We start from the raw sequence: 24,915 nt of genomic DNA, 5'->3' as shown, positions 1-24,915 counted from the left end.
TGTGACTACCTTCTTCCCTTGCCACACACAATCATTGTTTTAAAACAGCTTTCAGCTCCCTCAGTTTTCAAAATTTGTCTTAGTTCTTAAAATGTTTGCCTTTTATAATTTAGATAAAGGAACTAGCAGCTAATGGTAGTTCATCATTGTAAAAGGATTCAGTAAGTGTTGTATTATAATTTCCATTCATAGTACTTGCAAACAAAAATCTCTGTCATATTTATAGTTATTTTCCCTTTTTATTCTGCACTTTGCTTACTTGTATCTTTTCATTTTGCTTGATCACTCTTGCTAACAGTTTATCTCTATCATTGATCTGATTAAAGAACTAGTCCTGGTCTTGTGAATTTAATGATTTTTTTTTGTTGATACACTTCACTTATTCTTGTTTCTTTTGATTTTCTGTTGTTTTCCAATACTTCTTAAATTGAATGTTTAACTCATTTGTTTTTAATATTCTTATTTTCTGACAAATGTATTTGTCATTTAATTTCCATAATTTCATAATTACTTCGAGGGTAATTTAGTAATAACTTATTTAGTTTCTAAATGTCTTACAGCTATTCTGTATTTTCTAAACTTAATTTAGTAAATTTGCAGTTGCAAAGCATAGTCTGTAGAGTACTGATACTTTGAAACTATTAGGGCTTCCCTTGTCACCTAATACATGGCTTATTTTTATACACATTATACATATGCTTAAAAAGAATGGTGAACGGGGGTGCCTGACTGGCTCAGTCAGAAGAGCATGTGACTCTTGATCTCGGGATTATGAGTTTGAGCCCCACATTGGGTGTAGAGATTACTTAAGTAAGTAAATTAATTAAAAATATGATGGTGAACTATTCAATGAGTGGAGTTATTTACATATCTACTGGTTTGATCTGGTTTACTGTGTTGTTTACAAATTTTATATCTTATTTCTTGTCTGCTTTAACTATTACTTTCTCAGAGATATGTGTTGTAAAGTCATCCTCTTCATTTATTGACACTTGAATCTATTCATTTCTGTCAGTTGTTGCTTAAGTTTGTCAATATCTTTTGCTATCAAGATATATATTTCAGGGACACCTGGGTGGCTCAGTTGGTTGAGCATCCAACTCTGGATTTCAGCTCAGGTCATGATCATAGAGTTGTGAGATCAAGCCCCACATTGGAATCCATGCTGAGTGTGGAACCTGCTTGAGATTCTCTCTCTCTCTCTCTCTCTCTCTCTCTCCCCCTCTCTCCCACTTATGCTCACATTCTCGCTCTTAAAAAAAGATATGTATTTTAATATGCTCTAATTTCTTTTTGGCCTCACTTTCATCCCTTTATCTATGCTGTTGTTATTCTCTGTGCATCAGTTTCTTTATCTGTAGTAATTTTTTACTAGTTGTTAAGAGTAAACGAGTTAATATTTGTAAAACACTTGAATAGTGTTTGGTTGGCATACAGTATTACATAAGTAGTTAGTATAACAATGAGTAGAAGTGGTAATTAAATCCATGGGCATGGCTGAAATCATTTGAGAAAGCATGACAGTTTGAGAAAATAAGAGGATCAATGATCAATATTTAAGAAACTCTTTTATTTAATGGCTGAGAAGGGAGGCATGAACCTCTAAAAAAAAACTGAGTAGACAAAAAAGTAGGAGGAAAACCAAGGAAGTATATTCTCAGTGGCACCAGGAGTGAAGGAATAATTAATAATACTGCTGATAATGTGTAAAATTGTCAAACCACTATGTTGTACGCCCGAAACTAATGTAACATGTGTGCCAAGTATACTTTAATAAAAACATTGATGAAAGAAGTTGAAGATTAAGAAAAATAGTGCTGCTGAGTACAGGTCTGAATGAATGTGTGAAAAACAGCATTAAGTGCAACAGTTGAATGAGAGGTTTAATGAGTACAGTGGATGCTGTGATGTATCTCTGGGAACTCCCTTGAGGAATAAAGATCTTATACCATCAGTTGCTGGGAGTGTTGCCAGCAGACATGTCTCAGCTATCAACCTCCTTGAATAATTGCCTTGGCTAAATAGATCCTTTTCGCCTAAGGTCATAACACTTTTCCTTGGCAAAGCTGGCATTCCTACTGGGGAGAACTTTGAAAGTGCATTGCATTTTAAAGGTCTGTGTGGGGTGGGCTAAGGCCTTTGTTGAGATGGGGCATCACAACCTAACTTCTCCCTTTTCCCATTTTTTTAAAGTTTATTTATTTACTTTGAGAGAGAGAGAGGCACACACACACAAGAGGGGCAGAAACAGAGGGAGAGAGAGAGAGAATATGAAGCAGGCTCTGCATAGTCAGCACAGACACTGATGCAGGCTCAAACCCATGAACCGTGAGATCGTGACCTGAGCTGAATTCAAGAGTTGGACCCTTAACTGACTGTACCACCCAGGTGCCCCCCCCCGCCATTTTTTGTTTATTTATTTATTTTGAGAGAGTGTGAGAGGGGGAGGGGGAGAGAGAGAGAGAGAGAGAGAGAGAGAGAGAGAGAGAGAGAATCCCAAGCAGGCTCTGCACTGCCAGCACACAGCCTGATGCCAGGCTCGAACTCATGAAACCATGAGATCGTGACCTGACTGAAACCAAGAGTTAGATGCTTAATGGACTGAGCCACCCAAGCACCTCTCCCTCTTCCCAATTTTACTTCCTTTCCCTCCCTTCCCCATTTACTGATCCCTAATAAACTTCCTGCATGCCAAAGTACTTTGCTTCCCAGGGAACCCAATCGGTGACAATGAATTTCATTTATAGGAAGTGGTGATGGATAAGGGAGAACAGAGATGCAAAAAGTAAGAAGTAAATGATAAAAACATGGAAGAAGCCAAGAATGGGCAATCTATTCAAATAATTTGCCTTCATAGATAGGAGGATAACCAAAATCAAGGCAATATACACGGTTCACCACCCTGCCCCCTCTTCAGTAAGAGAGATATTTGACTGAAAGATAAATGCCAGTTAGACATACTGGAGTCTTGTATCACTGAAACTAACTTGTAACAAAATGTTACAGCAGTTGGAAATTATTGCTTTCTGTTAATGGGTCAGGACATCAAGTTTTTTAAACAATATTAGCTCATTAAGGAGTTTGGGGAATAACTAACCAGCATTTTTAAAAGACTAACATAAACCTTTGAATTAGCCATCTTATGTCTGTCTTCTAAATTTGATCAGTATGAACCAGTTTACATTTTTATTGCCTATATCTGATAAAACGATCCTCTAAACCACTCCTCCGACAACTTCTTTCTAGCCCCAGCTGAACTAGAAGTCTCTACTCTTTAAGCCAGACTTAACCTGTTTCTTGGTTAAGTTATTTAACAACGGGAATCAAGAGACTCCTGAAAAGTTTCTCTCTGGAGATCCAAATGAAGGTGCAAAACAAAACAAAACAAAACAAAAACCTTTATGGGGAATGAAATTTTTAAAGAATTAATTAATTAACTGTATGACCATAAATAATAATTTTGACCGAGTCATGAGCATGTGGTGGAGGAAAAGGTTAGGTTAAGACTGGAGACAAAGCTTCAAGAAAGAGGAAAAGCATAGAAACTCCAGGAACTATCAATAAATATGCCGCTGGCTATAGGCAGGCGTCTACAAGGTTCGCACGCCACGAGTGCATGGAGACTCCAAAACGGCCCTCCGACGTCTTTTAAAGCACTGGCGGGAAAGAAAAACATACACTACCGACGAACACAAAGGCAGAAAATTTACGATTGACCCCGGAAATATTTTATTTTGCGTAGGTATCTGGAGAATATTCTTCTCTGATTCGTTACTTGATCCGGAAGAAGAGCCAGCAAACGTCACTTGCGATTGGATTGTCCCAGAGGGCGGCGCTTTAGCGAGCCAGTCACCTTGGCAACCGGATGTGACGATCGCGGAAGCCGCTGACTGAGCTTTGCTGGGCTGGCAGCTTCGGTGGGCGGGGTCGGTGGAGCCCGTCCGGCGCAGACTTCTCCACAGACCCGACAGTGCTGAGGGAGGCGCCATTAAGGCCACGCCTCCTACGCTGACTCCGGGTGGCTCTGGAGCGGTGTCGTTGGCTCGCGGAGGCGGAGACTCGGGCCGCTCGTCTCAAAGCCTAGGGCCCGAGCAGCGTCGTCAGCCGCTTTGGTTCTTCCGGTTTCTGGTGGCGGCGTCGCCTCCCTCCGAAGGCTGGGGATACGCCCTCTCAGCCGTCGTTCCCCTTTCGTCATCGAACCCGTCTTGCTCCGGGACACCTGCAGCGAAACATTCTATCGCTCTGGTTCTCGCCCCTTGGAGAGACCTCGCCCCCCCTCACCCCGCCCCCATTGCCCACTTTCCTGGATGTGCTGGCCCCTCCGACCCCTCTAAAATGTCCAATAACCTACGGAGGGTCTTCCTGAAACCCGCAGAGGAAAAGTCAGGCAACGCCTCGAAGTGGTAAGTACCGGTTTCGAATCTCGCTCGACACACCCGCCCCTCGCCCGTCTCTTAGCAGGGTGTCGAGTTGGCCGTCGTTTGCGGACTCTGTGCAAGTCAAATGAGCTTGATTCCGCAGTGGGAGCGACTGCGGGGCAAGTGCTCCTCACGGGGCCACTCAGAACCCTCAGAGCGCGCCCCTCTTGGAAACGTAAAGCCTCTTCAGAGCCTGACGCAGGCAAGCCTCGGCAGTGGCTCCGCAGGACTCCATCGTCTCAAGTTACGTAGGCGACCTAGTAGATAGAGCTCCACGGGAGAGGAAAACCAACATGGCCGACAATCCTGTGTGACTAAAACCTTCTGGAAGATTCTTGCGCACTCGCAGAAAAAACACGCAGCGACCAGCACAGACATGCAAGTGCAGCCCAGGTGGCGCTGGACCATCAGTGAAAATAGGTAGTATTTAAGAGAGCGAGAAGGAAAGGAAAAATTTTTGTGTAGTTGATGAGTATATGAATTTAGACGCTGAAAAGTTGATCTCGCATGAAGGAATGGATTTTTCAAAAATCAGATGATAGTTTTATACGAAGAGAAAGAAAAGTAGACAGAGTAATTCTCGTGTAAAATCGATCCTTTAGGACAGATGAGAATGCCATCTCTAATTGGATGTCTCTGTAGAGGAGCTATGTTTGACGTAGGGAGAGTGTAGTATTTCTTAAGACGTACGTACGTACGTAGTTGCACATTTACAAAACAGTTTTTCACTGACTCAGTTTTTTTAAGAAAAGGTTATGTTGGTCAAGATGAAGTAAAATGGGAACAAAACTGTGAGCGAAGATCGAATATTTTAAGTTGTAGGCTCCATAGTTAGTAGAGGTATAATAAGCGGTGGGAAAAAACTTATGGGGCTCTCTCTGCAGAAGAAAAATGTAAAGAAAGCCTGGAAATTGAGATGTAAAAATCACGGAAGAGGAATTATGTTTGAAGAACATCCGGCTGCCTAAATTTAATCGTAGCTTTGACAGATACTGTTTGTATGACTAAGTGCCTTCTTTCCAGTCGCCTTTCCAGTAAGAGCGCTTAGAGATATTTTACAAATTAAAAGAAGAAGTGTGTGTAAAATACTGGGTATAGGAAAGCAGAAAACCACTATTTATGTGTTAGCTGTTGTTATTATAAGAATACAAGTTTGTTTCTGTACAAATTTTAGCCCAGGAAGTAGGTAGTAGGTTTCTTTTCATCACTAGTAGATACAAAACAGAATTATAATAACGACTGAAAAACATGCATAATATTCTAAGAAGAAATAACGAATCGCCTTGAGCTAAAGCAATATTGAAGAACTGCCAAGAAAGAACCACTGCTTTTCAAATCGAATAAAGAGCCAGCTTGTGTGTACGTATGTTGTTTGTTGGCTTACTTTGGTGGAAGCTGGGGGGAGAGGAGAGGCAGAGGTAGTGGTCTGTATAGATGATTCAAAAGTAGAATTACTTTCTAATGATTGTTCATTTCTTCTCCCTTGTTTTGGTACCTGGATATTTTATTACATCTGGCTTACCCTAATTTAATGCAGTTTGTTTTAGGATTGCATTGTTTTTCAATATTAGAAATAGGGTAGACTAAGAACTTGACGTTTATATTTCTTGTGTATTTTAACTCTTTTATCCAGTTTCTCAACCTTTGGCTGTCTATATTTGACATTTTTTAAAACATTACAAATTGAATTATGTTTTGATTATATTCGTAAGTCATTGGGAGTTCTTAACTCGTTGGTTTATGCATTGTTTTCATCATCTTTAAATGCATTTGTTTCTTCAATCACTGGGGTTTGACATCACATATTTGGGACATTTACCAGATGCCTTTATGAAGCTATTTGACTCTTATTTTGGTTATTGCTTTGCATATTCTATTCTGTTTTGTAAGTAACAATCTGCATGACGCGCAAGTATAATTTTATAAATCATTTGATTACTGTTATTGAATTTATTGAAAGCTTAGGTGTCATACTTTTCTGGTAATATTCTTGATGGTATTGAATCATTATCTTCATAAACTTAAAATGAGTATATGATTTTCTTATTTTCTATTGATTGTTGGATTTTTCTTGAGTTACTGCTTCTTTTGTAGAGTTTTTCAACACTGCGTTACAGAATGTTTATTGCTTAATGTATCTCTAATTCATCAGGGCATAAAGTGTAAGAATCAAATTTATTCTTAGAGTACAAAGGAAAAATCTGGAAGATCTATGCGATAGTAGGCATTAAGTTTATTTAGATTGGGGCTTTATTTACAAAGAGCAAAACAGGAGTTAGAATGGTATAAGTATAAAGAATGTAAACTTTGGAGTTACAACGACCTAGGTTCATGTCCTAGTTTCCCATTATTATCCGTATAGTTCAAACATTTTGTTGAAAAATATTCACTGAGTGCCTGCTTAAGTGATAGACTGTGCTAAATGGAGAGACTAACTAAAGAAGAGGATATGAACCGTGCCCATGAAAAACCTCATAGCTAAGGGGAAGATGATGTAATATAGTTTTAAATAGCATTACGCACAGGATGCTGTCAGGGCATAGAGAAAGGAAATTGTAGAAAGGGTTCGGGAGCACCTGAGTTGGGGAATGTAGATACCAACTTTCCAATTAAAGATAAATGCAGGCTGTGCTCAAGCAGAGGGAACTGGTAAATAAAGCACCAGTATGGTTTATTATTAGCTATTGGTATTTTTGTTTGAGTCTCTACTGTAAGCAGGATGAATAGGTAGCTCTTAAGCGCTTGGTTTGCTCTGCTAGAGAGATTAGACTTCATCTACTGGAGATCATTCAGAGGATTTTATGAAAAGGGTTGTCACTTCCCACGTACATTTTAGATAACTGATGGCAGTGTGGATTTGGGAATGAGGGATCAGGTGTATAAAGATTCTACTTAAGTTGTCCTTTCAGAGATTCTGAAGACCTGAACCAGATGATGTAGAGTAAGGGTTGGATTCAGGGAAATATGAAAGGGAAAATAGGCATATTTTGTTAGTGAATTGGCACAAAGAAAGGGGGATCAATTATAATGCCAGTTCTCTGGACAGATATTGGTGAATTAATTGAGATGAGGAACACACCAAAAAAACGATTGCAGAGGTATTTGAATTTGAAACTCAGGCAGAGTCAGAGCTGAAAATAGAGATTTGAGTCAGCACCTTAGATGTATTGTAATAAAAGCCTGTGATGCTAGATCTCACAATAATAAGAGTTAGGATGTGATTGGCAATTGGCTTCTGTCTGCTCTTAATCCTTTGTTCTTAAATGGGGAGCTAAAATGAGTGTCCATACCAGCAGGCTTGATTTAGTTCGAAACATAATGTTTCATTGTCAGTTTACTGTGCATTTAGTTTTGTACCCCATAAGTGTTATTATCTTTACTATTTGGGTGTGTAACAAAAGGACATCGACATGTATGCCTTGCAGGCTAACTGAAATCTGTTTCTCATTAATCTCTCACTTCATGCAGTTGAATTTTTTGGACCTTGTTATGTTTGCTTTATGTTAAAGTAAATACAAGAAAGTATATAGATGGGATTGCCCATGGGAGCATGTAATTCTGAATAAGTTATTTAATATTACCAAACCTCAAACTATAAAATGGTAATGGTGATACTCACATTACTGGGCTGTTCATTAGGATTAGCGTTAGCTATTTATAATAATTATCTATTATGTATATAATATTATGTAGTATATAGTATTGTATATATTATCACATGTATATGGGGTATGTACATAATGTTAAATCGTAGATAGTACGATGGAAGAAAAGGTCTTCTAGCTGTTGAAAAAAATACATTTTGCAAAAATATCTACAAAATGTTCAATAGCCTGTGAAATTTTTTTCATTCCATTTCTTGTGAATGTGTTATGTCGATATTAGAATAAAAAAAGTTAGAAGTTATATAAATATGTTTAATATACTTACTAAAGTTCTCATACCTTTTTATTAAAGTTCTTACATTGTCAAAAATTACCTGATTCATTTACTTATTCTTGGACACCAATTGTATATTTTAGTGGAGTAGGATAACTTGCATTTATTAGGAGCTTATCATAATTCCAGCCCGTCATTTCATTTGCTTCTTATAGCAAGCCTTATCATTCCCATTTTGCTAATGAGGAAACATATTCAAAGAGGTTAAGTAAATTTATTAAAATTAATGAACTAATAATTGGAAGAGCCAAGATTAGAAGCCTGATAATTTTCTAGTGTATTCTTCTTTTGCCTTTTAAAGTCTTTAACTGTTCGTTTTTCCAGCGTAGTTTCTCGGTTCAAATACCAACTGGTTTAAAGGAATTAGCACATTGATGATTTTTTTTTTTAAATCTTTAAGTGAAAAACTAGAGCATGGGATGTAGAATCTGGTTCTAATTTTAGTTCTAACATTAGCTTGCAGAGTATGATTTTTAAGAAGACAGAATCTTTATAAGGTTTTAGTTACAGTTACTCTCGTGGCAGGTCTCTTCTAGATCTGGGGGAAAAAATGGATATTGATGGAGAAGGGTGAATTTCACCCTGTTCATTTCAGTTTAATATTTAGAACTTACTCCATTTGTTACCAGTAAGTCGTGTGTGTTTGTTTTTAATGATGACACGCAGGAGTTAATTCAGCTAATGTTATTGTTTACAATGTGCCAGTTACTCTCTTAGGTGTAGAGGATTTACATGCGAAGTGCATAACTTACCCTTAAGGAATTTATGTCTTTGGTAGATTATGTGAATCTCTGTTGATATAATGACATAGAAGAAACTATTTTCCTTCCCTTTTTGAAGGGGAAATGGAAGAGAAGAGTGTAATCAATGATTAGACTTGAAAATAGTTTGTGCGGTATGTTTTCTGTAAAGCAGGCACATTGAGGCCACATAATGAAGTATGTGAATGAAGTATCAGAAGCATGTGCCGTTTGTTTACAAACCATACCAATTAAAAATGTGCATGCCCATACACAGATAATCATAAAAGCATAGGTTCTGCTCTTTGAAGCTTTTAATCTGAGGGCTAGATATTATTGACAAATGAAGTGCATAAATAAGCTAAATAAGACTAAAGGAAAGGTATTGAGACAGTTCAGTTAAAATGGAGATTTGGAAGGGATACATTAGTTTTTACATAATTTTTTGAGGCCCTACTGTACTTGGCATTGGGAGAACAATTACAAAGTAAACAGTATAGTCTCTGACTGTAAGGAAAACAATATTTTACTCATTTTTTAGAAGGCATTATATAACTCGTAGCATTCGTGGCACTAGTGGGAGTGCTTATGGATTTCAAGTTGGAAGAAATTAATGTGAGTTTGAGTGACTTGCAAATATTTCATGGAGAAGATGGAATTGATCCTCAATTTATAGCTATGTTTTAAATTGCTGGAGAAGGAAAAAAAAATAACTTGAAGAATACTTAGAAAAAATAACGTACATGGGAGAATCCAGAATAGCAAAGAGACCTCTGTGGGAAGATCAGAGATTTTGTGTTTAGAAGTTAGAGATGGTACTGTTGTAGAGATTGGTTGGGTCTAGATTTTAGATAATTTTGAAGTCAAGCTGAATTGGCAATGATGTATTATTGGAAGTTTGAGAAAGGAGGTAACAGTATGAAAACAATGATTTAATCTGCCAGAGATACGTAATAGTAGTGGCTGCAGTCACAAAAACTAGTTTAAAAATCACAGCAAAATACAGGAATGAGATAATGAGGACTAGACAGGTCCTAGGTAATACACATCTGATCTAGGTCATGGTAGTGGCAGTGGTGAAGAAGGAGAAGAATGAGTAAGAGCTGTAAAAAGGAAAAAAAAACCCAAAACTTTACAGATGCAGTGATTCATTCACTATACATTTATTGAGTGTTTACACTTTGTAAGCATCTATACAAGGTGCTCTGGGTGAATCAAAGGTAAATAAGGGCAATAAAGGTGTCAGAGATGAGTGGGGGATTTAAAACCAAAGTGACTTGGGAAATAATAGTGCTGACATATGACTAGATGGTAGAATAGAGTACTAGTTTTCAGTAGAGAGTAATTTTAACTTTAAAGTCATGGTTTTCAAAAAACATCATGGTATGAAAAGTGAAAGATTTTGGTAGGACATCACAAATATGGAACTGAGGTCAATATTAGGGGATAGGAATGATGGATCTAACTGTGAGGGTTGTTATTGCAAAGGAGATAGTTGAAGGAAATAGTTCAAGCAATCGACACAGTAGTTGAAGCAATTGGTATAATCTTTAAGGAAGAATGTCTTTAAGGAGAAACAGGGTCAAGAACTGTGCTTTGGGGAATAGTCTTAAGTGGGTGCTTAAAGTGCAGAATAAGAAAGGGAACATTAAGAAAAACAAGCAAATTGTGCATAATGGACATCATGTTAGGGATCTGTTCGCAATGGATAATTAATTATCTAGCAGTGTCAATTTCAGCAGGAAGCACCTAGAGAATGAGAATAGAATAAAGATAGATTTAACTGTGAGAACACATTTGGTAATCTTTGAGAATGAAATTTAGTAGAATAATGGGAAAGAAAATAGACTGCAGAAGAGCGTGAATTTCGAGACAACTTTTTGGCATATCAGTGATAGGAAGTTGGTAGATGGCCTTAATTGTGGTTCATTAACATCATCTACCAACTTCCTGTAATCAAATTTGGCACATAGATCACAATCATCTTTTTTTTTTTTTTAACATTTATTTATTTTTGAGACAGCATGAACAGGGGAGGGTCAGAGAAAGAGGGAGACACAGAATATGAAACAGGCTCCAGGCTCTGAGCTGTCAGCACAGAGCCCGACGCGGGGCTTGAACCCACGAACTGTGAGATCATGACCTGAGCCGAAGTTGGACGCTTAACTGACTGATCCACCCAGGCGCCCCTATCATCTTTTTAATCTTACATGACTTTAACATTTATATGGATAATCTCTTTGTCATCTGGTCTTTCAGTACAAAGTTCTTTTTTTTCCCATTGATCTTATTCTGCATTCTGCTGCCATCCATCCACTTCTGTAGTTCTTGTCGTCAGATAAAATTGTTGCATCTATGAAATTCTTGATTCAGGCATCCTCTTTTTTAACACCAGTTGCTATATTTCTAGCTTACTTATTTAAATACTCCCATTCTGATCATTTTTTAACTTTATCTGGCCCTCCAGTCCAACAATCCCTTTATTTTCTCCTTATACTTTCACCTTTGTCTTAATATTTTTTTATCCTGTCTAGATTCTATATTCCATCATTTTAATAAATTTTTACCAATATCCTAAACTCTTTTGTTCCTCTTTGATTTTTTTTTTTTTCCCATTCTTCTGAAACCACCCCAGCCCTGGATTTGCTTTCTCTTTGCGTATACCCAGTGGAACAAGAAAATCTCACAAGAGCACAGATTGGTCTCACTATAAATTCATAATCACTACCTATAGCCTTGGGCCATCAGCACTACCTGATGACTGATATTGCCTGAGGTCATCTTGTTCTCTCTCAAAGACTGTTTCAAATCTTTGATTTGCCTCAAATTTCTATTTTTGCTCCTATACTTAACATATGATGTCATGTCCTTTTCACAGAAAAATAAAAGCCATTATATCAGAATTACTTCAGCCTCTTGACACCAAAGCTTTATAAGCCTAACTGCAGTTGTGCCTAACCTCTCTTTCAGTGCCAATGGAAGAAGGTATTTCTTCACCCCTCATTAAAGTTCAATTCCTCTACCTGACTGCTGGTTCCCATTTCCTATCTCCTAATCAAACCTTACATTCATTTAGCCCTTTTTATCCTCTTCCTCTTGGTAAATCATATGAGCATTAATATATGCTCTGGTTCATCTAACCTTAAAAAGAGAAAAAAAGATCTCTTATTTGACTCCATTTAGCCTCCATCTACTTGCCAGTCTTTATCTTCCCTTTTGCAGTCAAAGTTCATAAGAGCTGTCTGTATTTTCTATCTTAATATCCTCTGCAACTTCCCCCCCCACAAAACTACTCTTTTAAAGCCCTCAGTGACCCTCATACCACTCATGCAAGTAGATTTTTAATTTACATCCTATTTGACTTCTCAGAAACTTTTAAATAGAATTTCTCAGGGGCGACTGGGTAGCTGTTGGTTAAGCATCCAACTCTTGATTTTAGCTCAGGTTATGGTCTTGCGGTCATAAGATTGAGCCTGGCATCAGGCTTCATGCTGAGTGTGGAACCTGCTTACGATTCTCTATCTCTGCCCTTATCCTGCTCATGCGCGCACACGCGTGCTCTCTCTCTGAAAAAATAAATAAATGAACTTAAAATAAATAGGGGCACCTGGGTGGCTCAGTCGGTTGAGCTTCTGCCTTCGGCTCAGGTCATGATCTCACATTTGTGGTTCGAGTCCTGCATTGGGCTCTGTGCTGATAGTTCAGAGCCTGGAGTCTGCTTTGGATTCTGTGTCTTCCTCTCTCTTTGCCCCTCCCCTGCTCACTCTCTGTTTCTTTCTGTTTCTCAAAAAATAAAATGTTAAAAAAATTTTTTTAAGTAAATAGAATTGCCCAAGTTTTGTGAAACTCTCTTCTTTGGCTTCCATTGCATCAGAATCTCTTGGTTTTCTTTCTACTGCTCAAAGAAAATGGGAAACTGCTGAAATATTTTAAGCAGGGAAGAGCCAGCTTTAGTATGCTGAAAGCTTTCAAAGGGAGAGGATGTGGCTGAAATAAAGGAAGACCAGTTATGGGGTGCCTGGGTAGCTCAGGCAGTTAAGCTTCCGACTTCAGCCTAGGTCATGATCTCACAGTTCATGTCTCTGCTGTCAGCACAGAGCCTGCTTCTGATCCTCCTGTCCCCCTTCCTCTGCCCCTCTCTAGTGTGTGCTCCTCCTCCCCCAATAAACATTAAAAAAAAAAAAAAAAGACCAGTTATGAAGCTACTATAATAGTCTAAGCTAGAGATGATGTTTACTTGAATTAGAATGGAGACAGATGATTTGGAAAGAATTGAAAAGATCAAGGGAAATTTAGGAGATAACATCAGTAAGATTTTGTGATAGATGGAATATAGATGGTTAGAAAACAGGAAATTGCTTTTTCTGATTTAGGCATCTAAAATAGATGGTATGCCGTTTATCATAGAAAAAAACTGGACAAAACCATGTTGAGCTTTAGGTGTATTTGAGATTCTGAATGGAAATGTCATGAGGGAAGTTGAATATATAAGCCTGAGTCTCAAAAAGAGCTAAGATAGAAATATTTTAATTGTTACTGTATAAATGGTAATATAATTGAAGTCATGCACATAAAAGAAATAATTGGGAAAAGCCTACAGAGTAGGGAGAGAATTCAGTCTCAGCTTTGGTGCGTTCTAGTATTTGAAGGTTGATTCAAGTAGTATGTATGAGTTGCCAAAGAAGACTGAGGAATCATTACAGCAGTAAGAGAATTTCATATCTAGGAAACCTTGGGAAGAGAGTGTTTTAAGAAAAGGAGGAAGCATTTTTGTTCTCATTCAAATGTAATGTATCACTTATTCTACTTAATGATAACTGCCTGTTTACATGCACATACAACCAGCAGTTTAAGTTCTTTTCGGGACTGTGGGTTGAACTAGCTTGGCAAGCAAACATTTTCTGTAAAGTTCCAAATAGTAAATATTTCAGATTTTGTGTGCCATGTGATCATCTCTGGTGTAACTACTCAACTCAGCTATTGTAGCATGAGAACAGCCATTTACAGTACAATAAAGATGAGTGTGACTGTGTACCAATAAAACTATGTATGGATACTGATATTTGAATCTTGTAGTTTTCACATACCACGAAATACTGTTCTTGTGACTTCTAAAAATCATTTAAAATAGAAAAAATGTTCTTAGCCTGTGGGCTACACAAAAACAGGGAGGAGACAGATTTGGCCCAGGGCTGTAGTTTACTCACCCTTTTCCCATAACTGAACCTGTGGCCTGTACCATAACATACCCTCAAGTTAATTTTTGTTGAATAAATTAAAGTTGAATAAATTCTAGTCTCGTTTATATGTCTCTGGGGGGTGGGGAGTTGATGAAGGTAGGCTTTCCTCTTTAAGTCCTGAAAGCAAGAATTCATACTTTATGTTCATGCTTCTCTTTCGAGATTAAGTTTTAATTTGCTAAAAGTAAATTTAACATTTTGAAGCACTATCAAGTGGCTAGAAAACAGTTTTAAATGTTTAAAAAGATATAATTATATTATTTTGGGTTATGGAAAGGTAAAATCATTGTTCCAGGGCTTCCTAGAATACACATAGTTTTTGGGTTTGATTTTTATTAATACCTAAGGTTTTAAAAATGCCTACAGTTAGTAAAACACACCTTTATATCATTGAGAATTCTAATTTTATTATTATTTGTCTTAAGTTTTTGTTTTCATTTGATCTCTGTCATATAAGGCCACACTGTCAGTAGGACATGAACCCTGCATTTATATTGCTAGAATTTAGCATGAGAGACAGTCTATAGGCAAATGAACAAATAGATTAATATATATTTACCAATTGTGATATACCATGAAGGAAATTAACAGGTGTAATATTATAAACTAATAATGAAAGAAGAGCAAAAATAGTTAAGGTGGTCAGAGAATATCTCTCTTGAGAAGTATTATTTATGCTGAGACTTGAGTTATATGGGTGGGAGAAGAGTACCTAGGTAGAGAGAGAGCATGTGTGATGACTCTGGGTCCCATGAGAGCTTACTGTTTTCCAGGAACTGAAAGGTGGTTTTCGGCATAAATAACTTGGGATCTCTGCATTTAAGAAATCTACAAATTAATTATACAACAGATATTGATATATTTTGGATTTTTAAAAAATCAGACAGTCTGTACTAAGTTATGGCTCATAAGTATCAGGATCAAAATTGGCTAGGTTAAAAAAAAAAAAACCCAGTGTGTTCCACAATCACTGAAAATTATTTAGCTGAAATGGTGTTGCTATTATGTATATGGATTGACAGATAGTTGGAACAAATGTGAGTGATTCCCATACCAAGGGCTATTTAGCACCAAACTTCAAATGTGCTAAGTCAAAGAAGAAAATGGTTCCTACATGAGTAACTCCATTTAGTCTTCAAAAATGTGGCACACGAAGGTATCACCACAAGAAACGACTTTAAGCAAAAGAAGAGTGGCTGACCGTATGACTTGTGAGTCACTGTCAGTAGGAAGAGGACAGAACAGGTTGAATAGAGGGTAGAAAAGAGTGAGGGAAATAGAATGTACATAAATGGAGGTGAAATGAGAATCCTGGTCACTCAGAGTAGAGGAGGAGGACAAGAGGGAAGAATTCAAGTAAAAAGAGAAGGGAGGATGCTCATAGTTTAAGAGGAACATATTCTAGTAAGCATAATTTTATATGGGGTAAAACCTTAGAAAAGTTTAATCTACCCATTGCTTAATCATATGAGAAACTCTAAATCAAAGCTGATCATTATCTTTGATTATCACTTCTATTTAACATCTTTGTTTTGCAATAGTTCACTTTGAAAACTCAAAGTGACAAATGATATACTTCTATCATATTTTATAAATTTTTATCTTTTTAAAATAATATTTGCAAATATTTGTTTTTAAATAAAATGTATATACCGTCTAGTATGTTGTATTTATTTACTCAATGTTCTTTTAAGTGTTTCAGGCTGCATGTACCAAGTAGTTCAGACGATTGGCTCGGATGGAAAAAATCTTCTGCAATTACTTCCAATTCCTAATTCTTCTGGAAATCTTATACCGCTAGTTCAATCTTCAGTCATGTCTGATGCTTTGAAAGGGAATACAGGAAGCCCAGTTCAAGTTACTTTTCAGACTCAGATTTCCAGCTCTTCCACAAGTGCATCAGTTCAATTGCCCATTTTTCAGCCAGCCAGTTCTTCAAACTATTTTCTTACAAGAACAGTAGATACAGCAGAAAAAGTTAGAGTTACTTCTGTGGGAACTGAAAATTTTACCTCATCAGTTTCTAAAGTTCAGAGTCATGGTGTGAAAATTGATGGACTCACCATGCAAACATTTGCTGTTTCTCCCTCCTCAACACAAAACGATTCACCTTATATTTTAGTAAATACTCAGAGTCTTCCAATGACTGTGAAGTCTCCAGTTTTGCCTTCTGGGCATCATTTACAGATTCCAGCCCATGCTGAAGTGAAATCTGTACCAGCGTCTTCATTGCCTCCTTCAGTTCAGCAAAAGATACTTGCAACTGCAACCACAAGTACCTCAGGAACAGTTGAGGCCTCCCAAATACCAACCGTTATTTACGTATCTCCTGTAAACACAGTGAAAAATGTAGTTACCAAGAACTTTCAAAACATTTATCCAAAACCTGTTACAGAAATAGCAAAGCCAGTGATACTAAATACCACACAAATGCCAGTGAATGTTGCTAAAGAGACACAATTAAAAGGTGGTCAGCATTCTCAAGCTGCTCCTGTGAAATGGATTTTTCAAGAAAATCTACAGCCTTGCAGTCCATCTCTTGTTCCTGTTAAGTCTTCAAATAATGTGGCTTCCAAGATTTTAAAAACTTTTGTAGATAGGAAAAGTTTGGGAGATAATACTATAAATATGCCAGCATTGAGCACTGTCAGTCCTAGTGGGACACAGTCCAAAAGTATGCCTATTAAAGATAATGCTTTGGTTATGTTTAATGGGAAAGTCTATCTATTGGCTAAAAAGGGGACAGATGTTTTGCCATCACAAATTGACCAACAGAATTCTGTTTCTCCTGATATTCCACCAAGAAAAGATACATCACAGATAGTGAGTTCAAGCCCAGTCACAGAAATATCCAGAGAGGTTGTAAATATTGTTTTGGCTAAAAGTAAATCTTACCAGATGGAAACAAAATCACTTTCAAATACTCAGCCTGCTTCCATGATCAATCTAAGGGCAGAGAAGAATAAAAAAGTGGAGAAACCATCTCTTTCTACCCCAAACCCACATAATATGAATCAACCCATTAACTACTTAAAACAGAGTAAGATTTTATTCACAAAGCCAGACTTTCCAGATGGATTTAGTACAGTACAGAATGCCCCCAGAAAAGGAAATATCATCCAGAGCATAGAGAAAATAAGTTCCTCTGTTGATGCAACAACTATCACTTCACAACAGTGTGTTTTCAGAGACCAAGAACCAAAGGTAATTTTCCCATGTCAGGGTGTTCTTTTTCTCTATCTATATAGAAAATTTTTCTTTCTTAATTCTCAAAGTTAGTTACCTATGATACCTCTTCCCCCCCCCTTCTCCCATCCTCCACTCCATCACACACATACCATACACACATGTATGCTTAATTAAGTCAGAGCTTTCATCTGAAGGCAATGTTTGAGGAGGATAATTGAGAGAGTGCAAACAGTATCTCTCTCTTAATTCATTTGGCATGCCAAAGCTTTAAAACAAAATCAAACAAACAAAAAACTCACAGAGCAAGAAGGTTTATTGGTGAAAGATAATGTGAATTGAAAACTTGGTAAATTCTGTGTCCATGCATGTATTTATTAGATTACTGTTAGTATATGAAAAGATCAATATTACACATATAGGAGAGCTGGGTTTTTTGTTTGTTTATTTTGTGATGGTAGGGAAATATCTGGCAGTTTTTTTAGGTAGATGGTAGAAGGGGTAGGATGGTGCTAATCAGTACCTTTCAGTCATTTGTGGAAATAGGATTTATCAACATCTTTGATTTTGTTTTGTTTTGTTTTAAGTAGACGAGTTTCCTTTTTTTTTTAAGCCCTTCTTTCTGACTCTTTAATTATTCAACATATCCACATAGTTACCTTTCTGTTCTGCTTAAGATGTGTGTGTCTGTGCTCACTAAATATTTATGCCCACTCTTTCCTTACCTAGAGGCCTTAATAATGTCAGTGTTTCTCCCCTTCCAGAGATATAAGGAGGTAAATTCTGAAGGAGTTTAAGATTGATTGAAGGCATAAGACTTTTCCAGAAGACTACAACTTCCAACTAAAGTTATATAGATCATTTTTTGACTTGTCATTAGTCTGTATTATTTCATCTGTTAACCTTTCTAGTGCAAGAAAGCAAAGTAAATGAGAAATTGTGGAGGAACAGTTTAAGTTTGTACCCAGTTAAATTCATTTTTTTGAGTGTGGGTGGTAAGGCAAGGGTAATGCAAATCAACCATTTAGGACTTTAGAGCATGATGGTTTTTGTTTTGTTTTTTTTAAGTAAGATGAGATGATCACTTAGTTGCCAGTCTGATGAAATAGCTTAAGTAATTGGCAGTATTGTTTGTGTGTTTTTGTTTTCTTAATTGCAGATCCAGAATGAGATGGCATCAACATTAGAAAAAGTTCCTCAAGAGAGGAATGACAAGAACCATTCCCAAGGAGGAAGCAATAAGGTATCACATCTGAAGAATGATGCTGAATTTAAAAAGATATTTGGTCTCACTAAAGATTTGAGAGTGTGCCTTACTCGGATTCCTGATCACTTGGGCTCTGGAGAAGGTTTTGATTCCTTCAGCCGCTTGGTGAAGACCAATACTTATAAAGAGACGGAGTTTATAGAGAAGGAGGAAAAGAAAAGACAGGTAATATATTTTGTGTCCTTTGTAGTTACTACAAACGTTCACGAGTGTGTTTTCTTGATTTTTTTAGTCTTGTGCATTAATATGAATGGTAGTTTTCAGATTTGCGTGTGTATATATTATACACATTTGGTGTTAAAGAGAACCAAATACACAAAGGTAAAAATGTATCCCCAGTGAATAGAAGACATTTTAAGTGTTTTTATTCACCTGTTTATTTTTTTTCATTAAAAAACTATAAGAAAATGGCCATAACTTTTTAAACTAGCTATCCTACGTTGAAGACCCTATTTAAAATAAATAATCCAAATGTAGGGAAAATACAAGCATGCAGATGGTCGTTGCAGTATTACCCTTAATACAGACATTTTAAGAAATCTACTTGGTCAATGATGAAAAAAAATCCCTATGACTTTGCCTATTTTACTTAGAAATATATCATTATTACACTGTGTAATATTCTGAGCTTTAGATCAGAGACTGCTCAACCTTTCCCAATGAAAAGCTTCCACATATGTGCCTACTGTGCACAAGGAAACAAAATTAAGTCAATTCTGCTTCTCAGATTCTTTATAAATGGCTGTTGTATTTTGGCGATAGATCAATATATCTAATAGTTAAGCAGGAAAATGTGAATTAAGCAGTTTATTCTCAGTGAATATCATTAGGACATTGCTATTCATTTTGGTACTGTACAAAATAAACAATTTTTGCTAGAGTTCTCAGTATATTTTGTTGAGTTGAATTTAATTGATAAATATTTGTCACCTGCAGACTGTTAAATTTGACAGCATACTGTCTATGTGGCAATAATTGTTTTTCTTTTGAAATCTTACTCAACATGACAACAGGGTTTTGATAAGAAAAGAAAAGCAAAAACCGTTAAAAAGATGGATCACACAAAGAAGAGAAAAACCGAGAGTACTTATAACACAGCTCTAAATGGTGGAACTAATGTCACCAATTCCCAACTTGTCAGCAGTATTTTACCAACTTCAGATGTATCACACCATAACATTCTTACAAGCCGCAACAAAACCAGAGAAGAAAAGAAAACTGAGGTTGAACACTGTACCCCTGAGAACCAGGAAAAAGGCACATTGAGTTTGAATGTAGCTTTTGAGCAAAGTCATTCCTTTAATAAAAGTTATACTGAAGACATTTTCCCCATGACACCACCAGAGTTAGAGGAAACCATTCGAGATGAAAAAATAAGAAGACTTAAGCAAGTGCTGAGAGAGAAAGAAGCAGCTCTTGAAGAAATGCGTAAGAAGATGAACCAGAAATAATGAAATGTTGCTCTTCTTAAAGACTGCAGTGAAATAGCTGTGTTTTTTTCATATACTTTTGCATTAAGTTAATTATAGATGCATTAAGGTGTTCTTTGCATATGAAACTTGTTTTTTCATCAGTTGATTGTTAAATTTTATTTAAGGACTACAAAAAAGGTTGATTCACATATGATTCTTGTGAATAATCTACATGGGGTATCTGAGTCTTTGTCTAGATACCTTTTTTTGGAAGGAAAAATTTTCTATTTTTCTATTATTTTAATTAGAAATCCCCGAGTTTGAATATTTGTGCAGAGTTTTTGTTATTGTATGTTTGCATCTTTAGTTGAACCACTCAGGTGTTTTTCCAACAGCAGACAATTATTATATACTATTGAAATTATATAATCCAGGAGAGGAAATTGGCTCTAAATTTAGCTTTGCCAATGGGCTTATGTATGTACTCAGTCTCTATCCATAAAATGATGTAATTGTTGTAATTTTTTTTTTCTATTTCATGGAAGAAAATGTATAATAGCAGTATTATTTAAATATCCAAACATTTCTCAAGAGTTGAGGGATACTTGTTTTGTGGCTTTTACAAAGTAGTTTTATATAAACCAAAATGGGTTTTAGAATTCAGGCTATATAATGTTTGCTTAAAGTGATGCATTATTATTCCTAGGCAAATGCTTTTTCTTCCTTTTTTTGTTTCTTTTTTTTTTTTAATATGTACATATTGAGAAGTAAATCTGAACAATGGCCACATATAATACTTTTTAAAATTGTAAAATGTAGTTATTCTTAATGGAGGCAAACATTTTTCCGTCTGGTTATGTTTGATTCGGAGAGGTTGGGATTTGTGTTGTGGATAGGGATTAATGGGAAGGAGGAAAAGTTTACCAAAAAAAGATGAATAAATCCCTGGAAGTAACGTCGCATACAACCTATATGTACTGAAGGGAGTAGAACAAGTGCCCACTGATCAACTAAATTCTGCCTTTTAGATTTTTTGTAACAGTTTTATTGAGATAATTCATTTACCATAGATTCACCTTTTAAAAGTGTACCGTTCGGTGGTTTTTATTGTTTTCACAGAATTGTGCAACCATCAACATGACCTAATTTTAGGACATTTTCATCACTCCCTCCAAAAAACCTCATACCTAATAGTGGTTACCCCCCAAATCCTCCTACCTCCAATCCTAGACAACCACTAACACACTTTATGGATTTGCGTATTGTGGAAAGTCATAAGCATAGTATGAGTCATTCAATATGTTTTCTTATGGGATTGGTTTCTTTCACTTAAAGTTTTCAAGGTTCATCTGTGCTGTAGCATGTATTAGTATTTAATTCTTGTTTAAATTGCTGAATAATAATCTATTATATGAATATACCACACTTTGTTTTCCATTCATCTGTTTCTGGACATTTGGGTTGGTTACACTTTTGGCTACTAAGATGTTATGTTGCTATGAATGTTAGGGTGTAAGTTTTTATGTGAATGTATATTTCCAGTTCTCTTGATTGCATACTTAGGAGTGTAATTGCTGGGTCATATCCTAACTCTGTTTAACATTTTTGGGAACTGCCAAACCATATCAGTCGGGTTTTTCTTACCCTCCTCAACCAAAGTGGATTCTTCAAGGACACCAGTGACTTCTATGTTGCAAGATCTAGTGGTCAGTCAGCAGTTGTCTTAATTTATCTATCATGGGAATATAATTTCATGAATCATTACCTACTTTGAAAATTCTTAAACCATTTTATTAAAGAAGCAGTACATGTGCATTGTAGACAATTTAAAAATACAGCAAGCTAAAATATTAAAAGTTGAAATTTCATGTTCTCCTCATGCTAAAATTTTAATGTTGGGGCTTGGAGATAATGTGATGGCCTCGTTGTTAAGTTTATTCCTAGGTATCTTATTTGTAAATGGGATTGATTCCTTAATTCCTCTTCCTGTTGCTTCATTATTAGCACATAGAAATGCATATTTCTGTACATTAATTTTGTATCCTGTGACTTTACTGAATTCATGTATCAGCTCTAGCAGTTTTTTGGTGGACTCTTTGGCTTTTCTATATAGAGTATCTTGACATCTACAAATAGTGAAAATTTTACTTCTTCCTTGCCAATTTGGATTCCTTTTATTTTTTTGTTGTCTGGTTGTTATGGCTAGGACATCCAGTACTATGTTAAATAAGTGGTGAGAGAGGACATCCCTGTCTTGTGCCTGACCATAGAGGAAAAAGCTCTCGGTTGTTCCCATTGAGGATGGTATTAGCTGTGGGTTATTCATATATGACCTTACTATGTTCCTTCAAAACCCAATTTGTTGAGGCTTTTATTGTGAATGGACATTGTACTTTTTGTGAAATGCTTTTTCTACATCTATTAAAAAGATCATATGGTTCTTATCCTTTCTTTTATTAAAGTGGTATATCATGATTGATTTACAAATATTGAACCACCCTTGCAAACTAGGAATAAATCCCAATTGATGGATTTTTTTAATGTACCGTTAGATTTGGTTTGCTAGTGTTTTATTGAGAATTTTTGTATCCATGTTCATTGGGGGTATTGGCCTGTACTTCTTTTATTTAGTGGAGTCTTTCTCTGGTCTTGGTTTCAGGGTAATGGCTCATAGAATAAATTTAGAAGTTTTCCTTTTCTATTTTTTGGAATAGTTTGAAAAGAATAGGTATTATTAGCTCTTCTTTAGATGTTTGGTAGAATTTACCTTTGAAGCCATCTTGCCCTGGACATTTGTTGTGAGATTTTTTATTACTGATTCAATTTCTTTTCTGGTTATCCGTCTATTCAAGTTTTCAATTTCTTCCTGTTTCAGTTTTGGTAGTTTATGTTTCTAGGGATTTATCCATTTCTTCCAGGTTGTCCAGTTTGTTGGCATATAGTTTATCATGATATTCTCTTATAATTGTTTATATTTCTGTGCTGTTGGTTGCTATTTCTCATCTGTCTTTTGTGATTTCATTTATTTGGGTCCTTTCTCTTTTTGATAAGTTTGGCTAGAGGTTTGTCAATTTTATTATTTTTTTCAAAGAACCAGCTCCTGGGTTCATTGATCTGTTTCTATATCATTTATTTTTGCTCCCATTTTTATTGTTTCCTTCTCTCTGCTGGCTTTAGGCTTTGTTTGTTGTTCTTTTTCTAACTTCTTAACATTGGAGATCCATAACTAAAGGCTATTAGTAAATAGATATTTGAAGTCATAGGTCTGAACAACATCACTTAGGGAGATGCTATAAACGGTAAAATGGTAGGCTCATATCTGAGTAAATTTAAAGGTTGGAAAAAGGATGATCAAATTTTGAGGATTGGAAGAGGTGAATATTAAATGAATTGTATTTATAAGTCCTTGAAGTGTCCTGACACATAGTAAACAGTGTTTGTTAAATAAAATAAATTCAACTACAATCACCCTGACATATTGCATTCATCTTCCATTTCATTTCATTTTCTTATCTGTTTGTTTTAGCCTACCTTCTCCTTTTGATTTTTCTACTTATTTATATTAAGGCTCTGCTGATCATGCAATCGTCAAGCACCCACACTTCTTCTGCTATTATATACCATCATGCTGAAATGTGACTTGTATCCTTTACAGCAAAATCCCGTTTGTCAATATTGATAGTCTCAAACTCTTGCTCTCTCGTTCTGAAATTCACTCAGATTAGGGTTTTGTCTTTACCACTCCTCTAAAACCTTTTTAAGTTCTCCAACAAACATCATATTTGCTAAATCTAATGTCAATTCTTAGTCTCTATCTTACTTGGCCTGTCAGCATTTGATGGTTTTCATCAGTCTGTCATTGAAATGTATTTTTTATTCAGCTTCCATCTCTTGTTTTCCTACTGTCTTATTGACTGATTCCTCACCTTCTCCATGATTTCTTATTGTTGATTCTTATTGGAGTTACTTATACAGCTCAGCGCTTGTAGGTCTTTTATTTTTACATCTATACTCATGTTGACCTTGTCTAGTTCTTTTTTTTCTTGATCTCTCTTTATTTTTAATGTTTATTTATTTTTGAGTGAGAGGCAGAGGGGCAGAGAGAGGAGTCACAGAATCCGAAGTAGGCTCCAGGCTCTGAGCTGTCAGCACAGAGCCCAACATAGGGCTCGAACTCACAGACTGAGAGATCATGACCTGAGCCGAAGTCCAACACTTAACTGACTGAGCCACCCGCGTGCCCCTGACCTTGTCTAGTTCTTATGCATCAGTGTTTATGCATACTATATTCAGGAACTCTTCTTTGACTGTCAGCACTATATATCCATTTGCCTTCTTGACATTGCCACTTATAAGTTTGATTGGCATCTCAAAGTTAATACAGACCAAACCCAGCCTCTGATTATCATCCACACACAAATTTTGCCTCAACCAAGATCTTCTCTAAGTTCATGACAAATCTAGGTTTCCACTTGTTCAAGTGACAACATTTGGGAGTCCACTTTGACCTCTTTTGGTCATACCTTACAATGTGTCTGTTAGGAAAATTTTCTGGTTTACATTCACATGATACCTGCAGTCTGACCATTGCTTGTCACCACTATTATGACTACCTTGCTTTATTTCATCTGGATTATTGAAATAACCAACTTTCTCCCTGTTTCCATCATTATCCTCCTATAACCTGTACTTAGCACAATAGCTGAGTGATGT

The 24,915-nt window shown here is 36.3% G+C and overlaps 1 protein-coding gene across 3 annotated transcripts; it reads left to right on the top strand.

Annotated features, from left to right (window-relative positions):
* Positions 1-4,104: 4,104 nt before the first annotated feature.
* LRIF1 (ligand dependent nuclear receptor interacting factor 1) lies at positions 4,105-23,676 on the top strand. 3 transcript variants are annotated; one of them, XM_027058373.2, is made up of 4 exons: positions 4,211-4,403; positions 16,040-17,541; positions 18,683-18,955; positions 19,804-23,676. In XM_027058373.2, the coding sequence occupies exons 2-4, from the start codon at positions 16,045-16,047 to the stop codon at positions 20,239-20,241; spliced, it is 2,208 nt and encodes a 735-aa protein (XP_026914174.1). In that variant the 5' UTR covers positions 4,211-4,403; positions 16,040-16,044; the 3' UTR covers positions 20,242-23,676. The 3 variants fall into 3 exon arrangements, with proteins under 3 accessions (XP_014931087.1, XP_026914174.1, XP_014931078.1); XM_015075592.3 differs by having other exon boundaries at positions 16,032-17,541; XM_015075601.3 differs by lacking the exon at positions 16,040-17,541 and having other exon boundaries at positions 4,105-4,403.
* The last annotated feature ends 1,239 nt before the right edge of the window (positions 23,677-24,915 follow it).

The sequence above is a fragment of the Acinonyx jubatus genome, chromosome C1 (genome assembly GCF_027475565.1).
Source record: "Acinonyx jubatus isolate Ajub_Pintada_27869175 chromosome C1, VMU_Ajub_asm_v1.0, whole genome shotgun sequence".
In the NCBI taxonomy this organism is placed as follows: Eukaryota; Metazoa; Chordata; class Mammalia; order Carnivora; family Felidae; genus Acinonyx; species Acinonyx jubatus.
This window is presented reverse-complemented; position numbering and strand designations above follow the sequence as displayed.